Genomic DNA, 18926 nt, shown 5'->3' on the forward strand with positions numbered 1-18926 from the left:
TGGTAGTCAAAATGGGTGGAAAACACGGTGTAAGATTTTTATGGATGGTTACAACTTACAAACCAACAATATTATTGCAGATAACTTGCGATTGATAAACTGATACGATGATGAAATCATGATACCAATAAGAAAATGTGTATACATACCTTCGTTTTAATGCATATGGTCAGTTGTCTTAAATTGGATTCCCTTTCCTGGATTTACTAAAACATGTGCCAGAGTTCTTTGCATCAAACGCTAAAGCTGGAAGTACTTATGATGCTAGACCATGGGGATAGGCCCTGGCTGTCGCCGCCGCCATTCACTTTTCAGGTCCTCACTGACTCTTTTCAGTTTTATGTCAAATCACGCACTAAACAATGCAAGGGTAACATTTCATATAGCATTTAGAATTTCCCTTCTTGCCAACCCTCACTTTTTCTCCTTAATGCACTAGTACTAACTACTAAGCAATGCAAAGAAACAGTGGCTTTGATAAACATTTCCCAAGTTGCAAGTAAGAAAGATGGCCAATTCTGTAGCTGATGCAGAAGCTTATCCAGTCCCTATAGGTGAAACTACACTATTAGAAAGATGGCCATTTCTCTAACTTGTTAAATCCCATTTGTTCATATCAGAAATGAAAATTGAAATATGGAAGTCCAAATTACAATTTTGATTAAAGCAGTTGATTCTGATGCTAAACTTTAAGATAGTAATGGAGATCATAAACACCATTCTGCCATGACAGCATATTGTATTCAGATAGTGACACAGATGAGTCTTCGACCCATTTGCTTCGAACTGTGTGATTAATAGATCCAAAAGCAGCGCAGGCAACTTCGACATATAAGTTTATAACATGTTCAAAAAAGAATGAGTTCATGTGCTACAGGTACCAGTCAACTAACACTAAGGATGTTGCGAAAATCAAATGAGGAATATGTGGGTCTGTTGGTGAGGAGAACTGCAACAGGGTGGGTGACCAGCAAGTGTTGCATCTGTTTTCGTTCGATGGTAATAGAACTATAGAAGACGAAAAGAAACAAGATCAGAGCACATGGGCATGACAATACTTGGACTGACAAAACTGCTAAGTTCCAAAAGTAGGAAATGTTTTTATGTGAATGTGATTACATTACATGTAATAATCCCAACCAACTGCTTCGCCTTTGTCACTACAACAAGAAAACAGCCATTTTGGGAGGGCGTTAGGCCTTCCAATGGCGAGCAATATCACCTCCAGCTAAAAACTGAACATAACTCCTCTTTTATCTTTGTAATGTTGAAATTATAATAATCAGTTTATATAGGAAGAGTCTCACTTCGACAGTGGGAAGATCCGTCAGATTGAAGTCAGAATTCCCCAATCATACATAACAAAATTGTTGGGAAAATATGAATTTTATTCTCAGTATATAACATTCTTTTGTAACCCAAATGGCCAAATGAACCAAAAGAAAAGAGAAATTTGAAAAAGACATTCATGGTACATGAATTTTATGCTTTGAAAATCAGGAAAAACTCTGGGTACTATTCTGCTTCTTAAAGCTGTTAAAATACGAAACTACCACAACAGGGCAGATGAATACAATACAACAGATGAAAATATTCAACTGCAATCAAGACAGACCAAGAACCTTCCCAGTAGTAGCGTCCACATCAATGTCAAAGAAGCAGGGCCGAGTTGGAAGCCCCGGCATTGTACTCATGGTCCCCACTAGAGGATAAATGAATCCGGCACCAACGCTTGCCCTGACATCCCTAATTGGTAACACAAATCCAGTTGGCGCTCCTTTCTGAGAAGGAGTGTGGGAGAATGAATACTGCGTTTTCGCCATGCAGATTGGTAGAGAAGAAAATCCTTGCTTGCTGTACATCTCAATCTGTTTCTCAGCCTAGATAACCAAGAAAGAAAGAGCATGTGAAAAAGAATGACCAACAGGATAATGTAGAAAGAAAGACTGCTACAAAATAAAGGGAGAACATGAATAAAAAAAGGTGTGCCAGAGAGGGGGATTGAAAACATTGCTACACAAAATGAAGGTTTTACCTGTTCTGAGTATTCGACACCACTGGCACCATAGGACCCTGCTATCGCCTCTATTTTCTCTTTGATGCTTATGTCCAAAGGATACAAAAACCTGAATGCCAGTGTAACATTCTCACATGCTTTTTGAACAGCAATGCCAAGATCAACCTGAGAATTTGAGGTTCAGATGGGCAAGTCAGCCATTGAATCCTTCCTAGCACGCCTTATCATATATAAGTGTATCAGCTTAAATATTCGTCAATTCATTCTACTTGGTTCTTTATTAGAGTGTGCAGGTCCGATAACGTAAATGTTTAGAAATCATCTATATCCAATCAACAGATATGAATAGAATTTGGTCTCGATGTCAGATGTTTGCCAATTTAGATGAAAGTGCACATATTGCATACTTAAGTCAGATCCCGTGGCATTGCACTTTCAATAGAATGCTACTATTCTAGTGTCTCCTTATCCTAATTTAGTTTTCCTGTGATTTACTCATGTTCCCCTATAAGTTGTTGAAGCGCATGTTTAATGAGGAGGATATTACTAACCGCTCCCTTTCCACCATGAGCATGATGAGTACAAACAATAGCATCAAATGCACCAGCAGCCAGTGCTGCAGTTCTCACTGCATTCATCTCTGCTTCAGTATCGGTTGAGAACACGTTCACAGCAACCACAACATTCACCCCATATGCTCTTGTGTTTGAAATGTGCTTTGCCAAATTCACACATCCAGCCTCGACAAGAGCTACATTTTCACTTGTGTAGGCATGATCAAGCGGCTTCCCAGCGACCACTTCAGGCCCTCCACCATGCATCTTCAAAGCCCTTATTGTTGCCACAATAACAGCACATTGAGGTGTTAAGCCACTATAGCGGCATTTTATGTTCATGAACTTCTCAGTGCCTATATCTGCACCAAAACCAGCCTCTGTAACTACAAATCCACCAGGACCCACTAGCTTCAATGCAATCTTATCAGCGACTATGGAAGAATTTCCATGAGCAATATTAGCAAAAGGCCCTGCGTGAACAAGAACAGGAGTTCCCTCGAGCGTCTGCATCAGAGTGGGATTGATGGCATCCTTCATTAGAACAGTTAAAGCACCTCCGACACCAAGATCATCTGCTGTAACCGGATCTCCAGCCTTGCTGTTTCCTATTACCATTTTCCCAAGCCTCTCTCTCATGTCAGACAGAGAAGTTGTGAGGGCTAATACTGCCATAATTTCACTAGAAACAGAGATGTCAAAGCCTGTTTCTCTTACCATTCCTTTTTCTTCAGGACCTTGCCCAATGCTGATCTTTCTCAAAAAGCGATCATTTACGTCCATCACTCTCCTCCATGTGATGGACTCTGGATCAATATCAAGCCTGACAAATTTCTTGATTTCTTCAGGAGTAAACTCGTTAGGGTCGGTTTTTGTGATCCCAAGCTTTTCGAGGCGCTTAAACATGACATTTGCAACACTTCTCTTCCCTTGTTTGTTGAGTGGACATAAACGGTTTAATAAACCCTTGTCTGACTGGGATGCTTCATGGAAAATCCGGGTATCAATAGCAGCAGCTAGGAGGTTGTTTGCAGCTGTTATTGCATGAATATCACCAGTTAGGTGGAGATTGAACTCATCCATTGGGATCACTTGACTGTAACCGCCACCTGCAGCACCCCCTTTGATTCCAAAAGTTGGTCCTTGAGATGGTTGACGAAGACAGGTTACAACCTAAAAGTACAAGTGGGGACACTAATAGTTGGCTCAGGATAAAGCAATAGGAATGAGTTTAAACAAACATCAGAGAGCAATCAACTATCAGTGGATGCTGTTGTCACATATCATCTTATGTATTCCTATATATGTTATCAAATTATATCACTCCTAAAGATGCGACTTAAATGTACCATTCGATCAATCCTAATTCAAGAATGCAAGGCTATAAACTAAACCTTAGCCTTCGAAAGAAGTTTTAGCTCGGAATTAGCCAAAACGAAAATGTTGAAAATATTCTACGCTCCAACGTTTGGATTTGTGAAATAAATACTAGTACTATCAATCTCAACATGTTAAGTATATATTCCTTATAGCCTTACAGACATGGGCATAGGAATTTTGAGCTTCTTTGTCATAATGCATAAGGAATGAAAACGCCCAATCAAATAAATACTTTTTAAATTCTGATTGCACAAACACACAACTCCAACTACTGTAGTAAGAATTTATCACAAATAAGAATGAACATTATTACAGAAACAAAAAAAAAAAAAAAAAAAAGTACCTTTTTATCAAGAAAAGCTCCCAAAGCTTGACAAAGACCAACAGTAGTAGTAGACTTCCCTTCTCCAAGTGGAGTTGGAGTAATCCCACCAACAACCACATAATATCCATCTCCAGACTCTTTCAACTCATCAATCACAGATAACAACACCTGCACAAGCACCAAAAACTTCAAAAATGAAAAACCAGCCCATCAAATTTAAAAACAAAATGAGGTGTGTTCTTGATATAAAGTTAAATACCTTGGCCTTATATTTACCATATAGATCATAGTGTTGAGACTTGAGATTAAGTTCATTAGCAATTTCAGAGATGTGAAAAGGTGCAATTGAGTTGGCAATATCTATATCTGCTGGAACTGGAGATACAACTTCCAATTTTCTAAGTGTTTTTGACGAACTCATTAATGATTGGGTGTCTGTTTTTGGCTTGAAGAAGAAAATAGTGTAAAAATCGAGTTTTTAAGAAGGAGAGTGAACAAGGAGAAGGCTTATATCTAGCACAGAATATTGTGCCAATTATTAAAACCTGTGGTTGTCAGAAATATGGCACGCACATTTTAGAATTTTGGTCCCATTTTTTAGTGAAAAATTATATTTGCAATATTAGGTAAATGATAATATCATTCTCTCTAAATTTAGTGCGCACTTCATATCGGCCGTTGAATGACATGATCATACGGTTTGGTGTGATTTGTCAGTTATAGCCATGCAACAATCTCAATCTCGAAAAGAATTTCTCCATCCAACGGCTAATCTCTCCAAAATTTTAGAAAGAATGATCTCTAATTATCACGACTCATGTTAAAATGTTAATTGTATCTCTGTTTTGTGAAATAAATGCTTTCCTATCTAATTAAGCAATTTTTTCTCTTGAAATTAATTTCTTTAGCTGTATAAATCAGTGAGACTATCGGACTGCACAAGTTTTAATGATTGAGAATTAAGTGCCCAGAAGGAAACTCTACTCATATCCAAGCACCAGTGCTGCAGTGCATCCAAAAAAAGGAGCAATCCCTCAATGTAGCAGTAAAGCCAGTAATATATGCTAGCTGTTGAAGGCTTTTGAAGCTGCTAATGTCGGCACCCAATTCTATGCCACACAAACCTGTATTTCCACAATCCACAATCAAATTAGTTTTTATTGAAAAAATAAAACAAAATCACAACCAAATGTTTTTTGTTTTTTTGCCAAATGTTGCATTGTTAATTGTTCAAAAAGTCATTTCTTTCCAAAACAACTTGGGTCCATTATTTTCTCCATTATAACTCTTGAGAGCATCTTTAGCTGAGACATTATCCTAGCATCAAACACTAAATTTTCAATAATTTGGTGTTTTTTCATCTTTAGGAGAAACACATGTTGATAAAAATACCAAAGTAATTACCAAATCGGTCAAAATTTGGTGTTTGCTTTGGTGATGTATCAAATCTCTTTCGCGGTTTTTTGAGCACCGCATGGGCTTCGGCTAGAGTGTGGGTTTCAATCACGCGGTCTGAAAACCGTGCGAGAGATTTGAAAAGAGAATAAAGAAAAAAATTGATGTACAACACATCGCGCGGTTTCTGGAAAATCGCGTGGGCTTGGGCTTCAAAGCGCAAAAGATGCATAAAGTTATATATAATGGGCGGTTTATCCAAAACCGCTTCATTTGATGCCAACTATTTTATATCCCTCCTGAAATTGGTTGGTGTTTTTTAGGTTTGGTTCAAATATTTAGTGTTTTTTTTTTCTCTCCCAATAAAGATGGCGTAATTTCTATCATGCCTCGAGAGTTTTTTTTTTTTTTTAATTTCTATCATCAATTCACTAGAAATCTCATACCAGATCACGCCACATGCGAGATCTTTTTAAACTACAGATGAGTGTCCATCATTAGATGAGCAACATGCGAAGAAGAAAAATTCACAATGCTAACTCAAATTACAGTGGAGAAATTACAAACGAAATTAAAGTTTTCTTCTTCATTTCTCATTTTTTTTGTAAAGATTCTTGATGCAGTCTTCTTCCATATATGTTTTAGATAATCTGCTTTTAGTATCATAATTCCTCATAAGAAATCTTGAGAGTGGTGTAATTTTCTTCCCCCTTGTTTGATATGAACTAGATATATACCAACCGTGCGTATGTAGAGGAAGACATGTTCATGGTCATGAGCCTAAATCTCTAGTTACCAATGGTGCGAAGTTTGTCCATCAATAGGCATTTGATAACAAATACTAGCTACGAGTTGCTTCTAGTCACTAACTCAAGTTTAATTTATAAAAGCTAAGCTTATATATTGGCTCAAATGACAGTTCAGTATTGAAGATCGATTTGATGGTTCATAAACCTATGTGGTGGCAGCTGTGGTGCATGGGTACGGGACAGAGTGTCTGGTTTGGACATGGATACGACGATTTGGACACGGTGAGATCTGAGAATTGGAGTCTGTTTTGCTTGTGTGATACAGAGAAAATTAGGGCGTACCCATGCAACAGAGGGTGGCAGAGACTCCATCATACCTTGGAGGAAAAGGAAATATGTGCTAATCAATTGGTTGTATAGATACAAAAGATATCCAATCAATATGATTTACGCATAAAAAAGAATTATTACAAATGATTTAAGCATCAATTCAAGGCCTAAATAATCCACTAAATAAAAGAATAATCTTAATTTACAGATACCAATACAACACAAACAAATAAAGAGTACGTATGATTATCATTCTCGGCGGCCCACTAATTTTTCATCTGTCGAAAACTCTTGTGATCCCCTTGATGAAGGTGAAGGTTCACCACCAAGTGGTAAATCTGCGATTGCAGCTATAATTCGTCGAATACTAGCAGACCTTGCAGTTTTGAAGCTAACTGATCTCATCTTGTTACCGAAAACGTTCGAAGAACTAGAAAGTATGAAGTATACAAGCGCTTGAACAAGCAAGAACATCCCCACCTTCACTAACATGTCACCTAAATCACTTGCAAACACCATTTCTATCAATACAAACTTAAACTGCTCGTCGATGAGAAATCACTGGTGGTTTTGAGCTGAAGATATACAAGTACAATGACAACAAGAGCAACAACCTTATCTCAAATGTGTAGGATTGAGTATAGTGGCAAAGAGGAAGTTGCTTGTAATTTTAATCTGATTGAATAATGGATGCATTCAACTTACGGAAGGCTTCTTATATATAGTGTAGTTTCAATCAGTGGAGTATTTGGAGCCGCCTAGTTGACTTAGACCACAAGATTGAATTAAGGCAGTTATGCTATTATTGATTATTTGATTAGTTGTGGAAGTTACTTGGGAAAGCCTCTTTTGCATCCCTATATTCTAACGCAAGAAGTCACATTAATGGGCTGAGTCATGGTCACATTTTCAATCAGTATATAGTTAGTTGTTATCTTTTGCTTCCTACCTTGAGTTGTGCATGTCAAATATCAATGCAGTCTACCACTCCTAAAGCATGCATCTTCTTTGCTCTATTATTATAATATCGAAATTTGAATTGTGTTCATTCATGAAGTCAGCAGCTATACAACTCTGGTCAATTGAAGAATTATCTGAGAAGCTGAATATAGAAAAATGGTCGATCCAGTAGATGCTGATGGTGAAAAAGACATAAAAATTCCAAAAAAAAATATATATAGATATGAATTGAATATATATATTAGTTTGCCAACAAAAGAATTTTGCAAGATTGATTGATTTTCCTTAATACTGTAATGCTTAAATTTCGCAACATGTATTGTTTTCTAAGAAAACAAATATTCATAGTCCATTTTTTCCAACTATGATCTAAACTGTAGTTGGATTACACGTCACACGTAGTTGGAACATCATATATTCTAGAAGGGGCGATATTGGCCCTCCATTTTATGGGATTGGCACCCTTTGGCAAATAGTAAAATAATTAATGGTTATTCCTTATATGTCATTTTATACTACATGCCCGATAGTTCTACAACATCGGGTTGCCGCGAGATTCCATATCCACAATATGTAGTTAATGCAATATCGCACAATCCACAGCATCGGATTGTCACGAGATTCCATATCCCACGCGCGGAGTTGATGTGGAGCATTTTTTTTGTTTTTTTTTACTTCAAATTTTGCGTATGGAACACACAGTCATATGGATATCTCATTTTCTTCTTTAAAACTTATTTATACACTTCAAGAACAACACCAAAACCATGACAAAAAAATTATATAATCGAGACATAATTTTGTAATCTCGCGGCAAATATATTTCATATGCTATAAGAAAATTTTGTGATCAAATTAATAAAAAAAAGTTTTGATAATTAACATAAGCAAATACTCTATTTTAGTGAACATAATCATCTCGCGGCAGCTAACTTTTTCTATAGTGGTTATTAAAAAAAAAAAAAAAAAAATGACCCACTGTGCAATCTCGCAGCAGCTTCTTATCGTGAGCGTTTTTTTATGTGATTAATGGAGGGTGCCAATACCTTTGAATTTGTCAAAAGGGATGCCAATTCCAAAAAGCAGGGTGTGCGAATTTGTCAAAAGGGATGACAATTCCAAAAGGCGGGGTGTGCGACCCTTCTAGAAATAGGTCATGAAAAAATTGACCATAGTGGGTCATGAGGTTCGCTTTTGTTTTACTTGCATAACATGTCCATGATTCATGGATGTTATATCTTGCACGGCATCTATTAGTCGCAACTAACAACTCTCACAATCACAACACTACATATTTCAATTCTCCAAGTGATGAATTGCGTGTAAACATCTAAGTCCAAGCCGAAAACGAAAAACGGTTTTAGTTTTAGCGTTCAAACCCAATCCAACTCACTCCAAATTTCTAAACTATATATAACTTGTTAGAGATAAAGAGAAGTGGAAAAGAGAAGGAGAAAGATAGAAAAGCAGAGAAGATGAAGACGCTAGGCAGTTAGGCCTATACCTTCATCTTGACTCTTGAGACCTTTTTTTTCCATGGTTACTTTCTCCTGCTGCAACAGTCTTCATAATTGCGAGTTCAACACCTTTGCATTCTACTTCTACTTGCATGGCATTTTGGCATTTAAACTTGCTGTAAACTGCTCCAAGAATCCTCCCATCTTGTCCCTTACAAAAAGCTGCTGCAGCACCTCTTCCTGTGTCTTTCTCATAGGCACCAATGCACCATCACAATAAATCTTATCCCAGTTCTTATACTTCACTTGTCCAGCTGAACTGCTGAAGTGAGTGTAATCATAGCATTTGTTACTTCTGTTCTTCTATGAGTGGCATTGTTGTACTTGTAGGCTTCCATTACATGCTCTGTATGAGTATGTACATGATTGTAGATATCCTGGAGCTTAGTTTCCTTCCTTTCAAACTTAACCTTATTTCTATAATTCCAGATTTCTGACAATAGACAAATTGCATAAGTTTGTGCACATCTGCCTTCAGAGTCATTCTTCTTCAAACCCCATTCCAGCAGAGTGTTCACTGCAGTTCTGGCATCTCTATCTTCATTCTGCATAGTTCTTTGGCCAAGAATGGATTACCATCCACAATCTTCTGGACCACTCACAACCTAAGAAACAATGATAATCTGTTTCAATCTCTTTCATGCAGAAAACGCAGCTTACATCACCTTGGAATTTTCTTCTTAACAAGACATCTCCAGTAGCTAAACCACCCATATAGAGCTTCCATAAGAATTGCTGAGTACTGGCACCTATTTCTAAATTCTTTTTTATAGTTCTGCAATTACTTTTCGAGCATTCTCCTTTCTCTGTTTCTCTTGTTAGCATCTTATAGGCAGTTCTGACTCTTGAGACTTATGCCTCCTCAGTCCCCTCGCCATAAACAAAATTGCCCTGAGCTTTTGTATTTGGGATCATGGAGGCATTGATTCCCCAGGGACTGGCACATAGGGTCCAATAAATGTTTTAAATCACCTCTTTACACAACTAGAGCTATAATTAGGCAGTTTAGCGCGCACATACACAAGAAACCCATCCATTAGTTGGTTTAGTTTCTCCAGATACATGTCTTCTAGTTTGTTAGATATAAATGTCGGAAGGGACATGCCAACTGAACGCTACATGGCAGTAAACAACATAGACAAAACATACATCTCTTTAAGTTTTCCAAGAAGGGAAGAGTATAATATCCACTAATTCTGAAAGTTTCATAATTGAGTCAAAACTGTTTGTCACAAGTCACAACCGATCCTTGCTTGTCAAAAAAATAAAAATAAATAAATAAATAAAAATCCACACTTGCAAGAAAAGAGGCTCATTTCATCCAGGAGATTTAACCTGGACTTAAAAAATAATAAGGTATTAAGTTAAACAATGATGAACATTGTTAAGAATCTAAAATTTGCCTTCCTTCTGGTATCTTCATCTAGAGATATTTAGTCAACCAAGGTAGCTCGGGACTGTCCTTCAGCGCAAAAGCCACATCATCACTGCCATGTGAAAATGCAGAAGTGATCAAACTAAGATGGTGGCAAAGGTGTAACTCTACTACTTGAAGGCAAATATTTCAAGCTGACATTCAACCGATATCCATATAGTTCTCACAAATTAAGAGCAAACGCTCAGTTTCTAAGGGCTTTAAACTCACCAAAGTCAATTTGTCAAAGAACTTTAATGATCAAGGGATCTGAATAGAAATTTAACAAGTCCAACTCGATCAAACAACGAAGCCAATGAAACTGATGGTTCATTTATGATAAAACTCACCTTGGAAAATTGAGCTGTAACTTTTGCAAGCTATGCTTAGCTCCTGCTTCACACAGAATGATTCTGCATTCACCAAGCTTACACCTGCAAAAGTAGCCACGAACAAGTGGCAATTTTGTCACTCCCGTTGAGCTTGATAGTAAATATAAGATGCATGAAGCCCACGTTACACAACCCAATCAACCCAGATAAATTAGCAAACCAATATGCTTACCCCACTTTCAAGAGCGTGTCCCATCCAGGAAAAGATTCTCCATTGCTCGCACAGAGACGTGATAGAGTAAGTGCTAACTGCAGTAGGCGAAAACAAACAATGAAAATCATACATGTTTATATCTAGATCGCAGCATGTGCAAATGTTTCTGCAATAGAAGCAACATAACCATGGAAAGAATGACGGTGTCAATGAATCAGCCAAAGAGACAGATAGAAACAAACCACATGGCACACGATGATAGGATCAAATGACACATGTTTAGCCTGAAGATGACACATGTAGATAAAGTAACTGTCCAGGGGACCAGAGGGCAGAGGGTAAGGACGTTGGCATAGTTTGGCTGACAATTAACCACCAAGGTTGGATTCTCCCCATTAGTCACCACACTAGATTTTCAGGCTCTAGTATTCACATACAAATGAAGGAGCTTGTGTCATGTAGGGTATGGTGATAGCTCAGGGTAATATATAAGAAAGAAACAACTAGATAACATATCTTTAGAGTTGCTAAAGTGCACTAAAAACAAGAGACCCTGGTAGTAAGTATATATAGATACTGTTTGAGAAAGGCAAAGATACTAACCTTGTCAAATGTGGTTTCACCCATTCCAGTCCTATAAAGTTCATGAACCATAGCCGTCAGAAAAATTTTACTTAGCCTTGAGCAACGTTTCATAACCTGCTAGAAGAAATAGAACATCAACCTTTTGTGAGAATGTACATCGCAATGTTACTAATCTTGGAAAAGATAAAACCAACAATAGTTTTCAACAATGTCAAAACCGCTGGATTAATTTGTTTCCAGCATGAATCTACCCAGGGCATTTGGTATGTTGAATTAATAAGCAACTTTAGCCAAAAAAAAACCAAAGACTTGATATGCAACAATAGTTAAGTTACACAATTTTTTCCCCCTGATTTTCAATAGCTAATGGTTCCCAAGTCCCGTTAAGTACAATCTAATGTGAAAGTTAGAAAGAAAGGTATCCTAAAACTGGATGACGGAAACATTGTCCAGACCAAAGGAAACCAAATCCCCTTCTTATTTTACTATTGCAGGGAATAAAATGCAACAAGCTAGCAAGGAAGTTCCAATATACGTAGGAATGACATCTGGAGGAATTTTTTTGAGCTTTAAGCTAGCGCAACGGGGTTTGGTAATACCCAAACAAATGCTAAGAGATCGGGTTGATATAAGGCATTCCTCCAACACCGTGAACCCCAGTTAGATGTAGATAAAAGGCTTTTCGTTCCCGGTTGGAAAGATCTGGAGAAAAAGAAGAATGCTGCTGGATTGAACTTAACTATCAATTTTGAGAAGGTGAGAATGACACAATAAAAAACTAGTCTCCACTGATGTGAAACAAGATCAACGTGCCCATTTCCTAGATGTGCAACTTATGCTCAGACTAGCAATGCTCACCTGCCAGGCACTGACAAACCTTAGCAAGCGCTATGCTCGTAAATGGTGAAAGTACAAGGCCTTGAAGGAAAGTGAAATAATTGTAACAATGTGAAGAACACGCCTTTCCAAGCTCTATGCTCTTAGAGGCTGAAAACTCATGGCTTTGAAGGTCAGTAATATAATTGCCGTTGTTAAGAGCAAAGATTCACAATGTTTAAGTTGTACATAACTTCTGAAGTCACGTTTCCACATGATTCCTCATGGGTAGAACATATGAAAGACCTTCATCTCTTCTATTTTATCTCATTTTTTTTATGATGAAAGAATGGACCTCTATTTTGGTTAGAATTAAGTTCTATAGTCCTTTTAAATCATGATTAATGGTAAAAGGTGCTGAAGAACACACTCATACAAGAACAAAGTAAATTCTTTACACCCTAAGATCTACTAAAGAATATGAACTTCAGTCATGTGGATGATTGATTTACTCACTTGAATATGAGGTGCTTGAAACATTTCTTGAATTGCTGCTTCCACGTCAGCCATGCCAACAAGGGGTTTCCCTAGAATATGGAGCAAAGACATTTGTCCTGTCAGAAAAACTCACTTATAATTAGGAGATTTACATATGTTGAGTCATTAGCCTCATGCCGTCATGTGTTAGGGTTAAATGGCACCAAAACACATTTTAAGAAAATAGGGGCCGGTATGCATGCTTAGTCGTTTTTCATCTTCATTTATACTACTGGATCTTCTATGATTATTTTTGCAGTTAACTTCATTCTTAAGAGAAGATGAGGTCTGAGCTTCGCTTCAGAAAAAAAAAACCACCAAAAGTATGCCTTTAGTCTTCTACATACAGAAGCATGGGCCATAATTGGCATCTCACAAGTTTGATATACACCTCATCTCTGTCAAACACTGATACATGTGTTACTGTACCCATGTCTTTGTTACAAAGAAAAATATCCAATTTCTTAAGTGGACAAGGAACTGATCCAGGCTTGGCTAAAGTTTGACAAGCAAGCCAAGTCGTAGAGGTCCAAAATCAAATATGACTAGGAACTGCATAAGGTAGAATGGACGCAATTAACCATATGAGTAGCTTAATTTAAAGTAATATTGTACAACTTCATCTCCCAACTACTTACAGTTCTAGCTAATGATAAACCAATTTTGGGTTGCAGGTGAGAAACTGATTATACCTGCGGATGCAGATTCTTGGATGGATGGGAATTTCTTTAGTCGGTAGTCTGCAAGTTCCGCTGCACGCCTACATATTTCCAGGGCACGACGTGCATCTCCTGAAATAGCTGCCACCTGAAGTGCCATTGCGAGATATTGAAATGGATGGGCAATTTATTACAAATTTGCAACTCATTATGATCATGTATACATTTACAACGAATCATAAATTGAGAAAATTGATTTTACAGTAAATAACAAAGCCAACAAAATGAATGGACTCACCTTTCTCGAAGCAAACTCTACGGCTTGTTTTTCAAATGCGTCAATGCCTTTAAGACGACTTGATATGATTTCTTGAAGCTGTTGATAGTTGTAAGGGCCAAAAGACAGCCTTTGTATCCCCATTCGACTCGAAATACGAGGAAGCAACTTCTCTGGAAGGTCCATGGTATTTGCAATCCCTGCAAAAAAAAAAGTATCAGCAGTTGATTTAAAAGAAACTAGAGTGGCTCAGTGGCTGCATAACAAGGGATCAAAGCAAGTACAATGAGAATAAATGGTACCTATTACAACCAGCTTGGAATTTGGCTTTGTAGGCCAATCAAGAATGTTGTATAAGACCTGCAGTCACAGAGATGGTTAAGAATTGGAAGTCCTATGATGGTGACAACAAAAAAGAATACAGAAATGCAGAGTAAAAGTTACCGATTGGTTCCTAGTCACAAGGAGATCAAGTTCATCAATGAGTAGAACACAAGGCTGATTATCCTCTTTGCCAACTCTAGTATCACCTGAAAACCTCTCATTTAGTAACTGGAGAGCCTTTTTCCAACCAACTCTATGTCCACTTAGTGCTTCATATATAACCTGTGAAACCAAGCCATTACTGAAAATGAAGACAACAATACAAAAAACAGCAAAAGTCATATTACATTCATAATTCCATTACCTTGTAAATATTCTCAGGAGATGCCAATCTTAGACCATTAATTTCAACGAAGCAATATGGTTTAATACTTCCTGCATCAACTTCAGATCTTAGATTCCTCATCACTGAAAGGACACTCATGGTCTGCAATAGAAAGCAGATAGAATGCAAATTAGCACACCTTCAGATTATGGTCAGGGGTTGCACAACCATGGTTTTCCCTCCATGAGGGAAACCGAAAAGAAAGTAAATGCTCGTGATCACAAGCTTGAGAGACTAAAACAATAATTAATCTCCCAGCCACTTAAAGAATAAAACACACAGAAAATGGTCTTGAACCTACCTTGCCAGTTCCAGGAACACCATGGATATAAAGGCAGCGCCCTAGGCATTGATCATCACAGATTGCGCCTTTGACAAATGCAGTTATATCATCCATTTCTCTGGCATATACAAACAAACTCGTTATTAAATCTAAAAGCACAAAATAGCAACCTACATTATCTAACACCTGCTACATACTTATTTCTGCAAGGCAGATGTTTAGGTAGAGTAGCCAACAACAATGTTGCTTGTGCTTTTTCCAGCACAGATTGCTTGTGAAATCTCACATGCTCTGGTATCTTTTTTGTCCCTATTTTTTGAAGTCCATAGATCTGCCCTTTCCGTGAGTTCTGCATGCAAAGATAACGTGACAAGCATTAACATTTTGGTACCCTCAAATTAAGGACGCAAGAATACAATAAAAGAGATAAGTGAACACACTGCAGCCAATTGATGAGTAGGCAGTCGCCCAGTAAATGATCCCTTCAGGTCTTCTTTCTCTAAGTCCAAGTCTTTGTCCGTATCAGAGTCTGAATCCTTACAGGAATTCCATTCTTCATCATTGTCAGATCCTCCATCATCCTAGCACACGATAAGATACAAGTACAATTAAGTTTCACAATGTAATTCCTAGAGAACAGTTTCCTATACATTTTATCTTTTTGTATAGTTCTGGAATTTGATTAGAAAAATGCATGCACTAGACAAAATATGCAAGAAAAATGAAAAAAATTAAAAAATTAAAACAAGAATCCTCAATATAAGTATACACCAGTTATATACAAGATTTGCATAATTAACTTTCCACTTAATCTGACAAAATGCTACTTTCTGGTTTCTGAGACATACCTCATCTCCATTATCAATCTCAGCGAGACGCTTGAAACTGTGCCAATGGACATCATATTCATACTCACAAAGAAAGACATCATCTCCCTCATTTGTGGCTTTAGGAAATTCTTTGGGGCTCATAACAAAACAATGCCTTAGGACAGATTCCATCTGCAAGTAGTGCACAACAACAGAGTTGAAATTGTCATCCTCATGAAAGAGTTAAATTGGTATGGAATAAGAAAGTGGGGGAGTGGGGAGGGCAATAGATAGTCACTTCTACACTGTTAACACTCGTTTCGACAATGCAGTAACAATATAAACATTAAATCACACTAAATAACTCAAGGCATTGAGTAGTGTAGGGAAGACAACAGATAAAATAAACCTAGTGAATTCTGTTACAAGGCATGCCTCAATATTCTATATACCCTCAGCTTTGTTCACATTTAAATTCAGCTTCATGATATCTAACAAATTTGAAGTAATAGTAGATGTTCTTGGGGGCATTCAAATAGATCCTACATTAAAATCAGCTTCATTACACTAAACACAGCTCAATGCTCTGGGGATGTCTTTGTTTTTTAAAGGATCTACTAGCATTCAGAATACTACTCAAATAGACCTGCTGAACATTTTTTCCGAAAAAATAAATTCAATAAAAACACCATTTACCTCAACATCAGCATAATCATTTGTACGATAAAGTTCCCTTCGTAGATTATGCGACTGCCTTCCCGCTGTAGTCTCTTCCGGAATTATATACCAACGGCCCCTAAACCAATAAGTTCCATCCGGTTCTTTCCACAAACTGCGCCGCTAAAACAATCAGAAATGTGCACATAATATACTAATTAGAATAATAATAAAAAAGAAGTATACTTTTCGATATGCACAGCCCATAGATGACTAGACAGAAGCTTTTCCCTAGCCGTTCGACTCCGCTTCTTCTTCTTCTGTCCTTTCATCAGCACTGGAACCTCAACCTTCTTTCCTAATTTCTTCCCCTCACAAAACCCACAAATCCAATCCCCCTCAGGAACTTCTTTCAATGGTGGTCTCAAACATTTGAGATGAAACCCACCTAAACAATCATCACATTCAATCATCAAAGCTTTTCCTGATTTAAAACACATCCTACATTCTTCCACTTCAGGGTCTTCATCATCTGAACTCGCATTTTCTCTTCTCTTCACATACACATCATCCCCTACTCCAAATTCTCCTCCATCATACACCACCTTCTTATAAAAAACTCGCTTTACATTTCTCGCCTTCCTTTTTTCTTGAATATTTGGTGTTTGAATTGAAATTTTCTTCCTCCTTTTTTTGGACTTATCAGATATCGGAGTTTCGGTGGTAACATAATATCGGGTTTCTTGAGTTGGTGTTTCGGGAATGAGAAAAGAGGAAAGACGGCGCGAAGAACGACGTGGTGGTGCTGGGGTCGTTTGAGGTGATGAAGGAAATGAGAAGACGGAAGATGGAGAGGAACGTTTCGGTTTGGGTTTCGGGGTTAGAGTGGAGGAATGTTTGCGTTTGGGAGTTGAATGGAGAGTTTTGGCCATTGATTGATTGAAAAAAAGAGAGGCGAGCTCGAAAGTTGGGGGTGAGTTTATTTTGTTGACCTTTTTTTTATGGCGGGAAAGTTTCCCTCCGTTTTTCAGTAGTACTTGTGTTGGTTTTGATGGAAGAGCAGTTGCAGCAATCAGTTGATGTATACCACTGTGACTAGGTTTATTACAAAATTACGGGAAATCTTGGAATTTATCTGCAAATTATTTTTTTTTTACACTTAATTGGCATAGTATACAACGTACTATACATGTTTTTGCACTTTGGATACTATACAATTTTCTAGACACTAAACTACATTGTACTATCAAAAAAAATTCAGTTTCGCGACACAGGCAAATATTCGCCCAAAATATCTTTGACGTGGCCAAATTTGGAGGTTTTATAATCCCACGTGGAGACATATCATTTTATTTATTAAAAAAAACGCGTGTGTTGACATTTGCCACACAAAAAGTTGAATAGCCAACAAGTTGAATGTCATTTCCGCATTTTCTCTCTCCAACTTTTCCTCACTTTTGATTAAGCCCAAAAAATTGGAGATTTCATCGAAAACCCTAATTGACCAAAAATTTGTTGTCTTTAAGATTAAATTGCCTAATTCACACAAACCCTAACCTATATAAAACACTAATCCATAGGAATCTAGTCCAAATTAAAGTAAGTTAATGTTTTTTATATTGTTTTTTGTCATATTGTTGTCGGCTATTATACATGAATATTATACTATGATTGTTGTTATATTATTGATATATTGTTGCTAAATTCATACGCAATGGAAACAGGTTGTAATTAATCTCCATCATGGGGGTTCATTTGTTACTAGTCCAGACCTTCATTACCTTGGTGGTAGGATAGAGTGCTTGGACAATATTGATCCAGATAGGTTTGGATATTTTGATTTAAAATCAATGGTGGAGGAGTTGGGGTATTATAATGTGAGTAAAGTGCACTATGGTTAAGCCAGCAGTAAGGGTTATATGTTAATTTTTGATGATATTAGTATTATGAAAATGCTGCAAGAAGTTAGGGCTGGGAATAGAATTGAGGTATACATTGAACATGATGTTGAGGTGGATTCAAGTGAACAAAATGTTGTGCATGATATTGAAGTAGTTGAGTTAGAGAATGGAGAAGACATTGAGATACAAACTTCGATTCTGAAATGATAAGGTTTATATTTCGATGATAATGAGTCGGATGAGGAAGATTTTAGGTTTGAGGATTTGCCCGAATTGTCCGATAATGATGAGGAGCTTATTGAAGTTAGGAAAATGATAGAAGAAAGGAAAAACGAAAAAGACTTGAAAGAATGAAATCAATTTGGGATGATGGTGATCATGAACCCCCGGTGAATGGTAATGAGCCGAAAGCAAGCAATGAATCTTGAATATGATGATGATGTTGAAGCAATGAACGCTAATAATTGGTGTCAGAAGAAATGGATGGGCTTTATGTTGATGAAGGC

At 37.3% G+C, this 18926-nt stretch overlaps 3 protein-coding genes and 1 non-coding gene across 11 annotated transcripts; all 4 read right to left on the reverse strand.

The window, feature by feature from the left end:
• Positions 1–1367: 1367 nt before the first annotated feature.
• Positions 1368–4897, reverse strand: THFS (10-formyltetrahydrofolate synthetase). The gene is made up of 5 exons (XM_086586422.1): positions 4536–4897; positions 4295–4444; positions 2569–3744; positions 2036–2182; positions 1368–1880 (listed from the first exon to the last, which is right to left on the reverse strand). Exons 1-5 carry the CDS (start codon positions 4695–4697, stop codon positions 1605–1607), a joined length of 1911 nt encoding a protein of 636 aa, XP_086442548.1. The 5' UTR covers positions 4698–4897; the 3' UTR covers positions 1368–1604.
• Positions 4898–6850: 1953 nt separating this feature from the next.
• LOC147474256 (uncharacterized) lies at positions 6851–7458 on the reverse strand. The gene has a single exon (XM_086586453.1). It carries the CDS (start codon positions 7267–7269, stop codon positions 7000–7002), a length of 270 nt encoding a protein of 89 aa, XP_086442579.1. The 5' UTR covers positions 7270–7458; the 3' UTR covers positions 6851–6999.
• Positions 7459–10377: 2919 nt separating this feature from the next.
• LOC147474257 (origin of replication complex subunit 1A-like) lies at positions 10378–17566 on the reverse strand. 8 transcript variants are annotated; one of them, XM_086586451.1, is made up of 16 exons: positions 16766–17565; positions 16559–16694; positions 15902–16054; positions 15494–15634; positions 15251–15402; positions 15072–15171; positions 14750–14872; positions 14506–14667; positions 14364–14421; positions 14083–14261; positions 13818–13932; positions 13105–13175; positions 11791–11886; positions 11206–11282; positions 10992–11075; positions 10378–10714 (listed from the first exon to the last, which is right to left on the reverse strand). In XM_086586451.1, exons 1-16 carry the CDS (start codon positions 17449–17451, stop codon positions 10651–10653), a joined length of 2397 nt encoding a protein of 798 aa, XP_086442577.1. In that variant the 5' UTR covers positions 17452–17565; the 3' UTR covers positions 10378–10650. The 8 variants fall into 8 exon arrangements, 6 of the variants coding, with proteins under 6 accessions (XP_086442577.1, XP_086442575.1, XP_086442576.1 ...); XM_086586449.1 differs by having other exon boundaries at positions 11791–11889; XM_086586450.1 differs by having other exon boundaries at positions 10412–10714; positions 11791–11889; positions 13105–13202; positions 14083–14234; positions 16766–17566.
• Positions 15917–15994, reverse strand: LOC147474258 (small nucleolar RNA snoR28). The gene has a single exon (XR_015210057.1). It is a non-coding gene; the product is annotated as a small nucleolar RNA snoR28 (small nucleolar RNA).
• Positions 17567–18926: the final 1360 nt, after the last annotated feature.

This window comes from Coptis chinensis, unplaced genomic scaffold (genome assembly GCF_015680905.1).
Source record: "Coptis chinensis isolate HL-2020 unplaced genomic scaffold, ASM1568090v1 utg1029_pilon_pilon, whole genome shotgun sequence".
NCBI classification, from domain to species: domain Eukaryota; kingdom Viridiplantae; phylum Streptophyta; class Magnoliopsida; order Ranunculales; family Ranunculaceae; genus Coptis; species Coptis chinensis.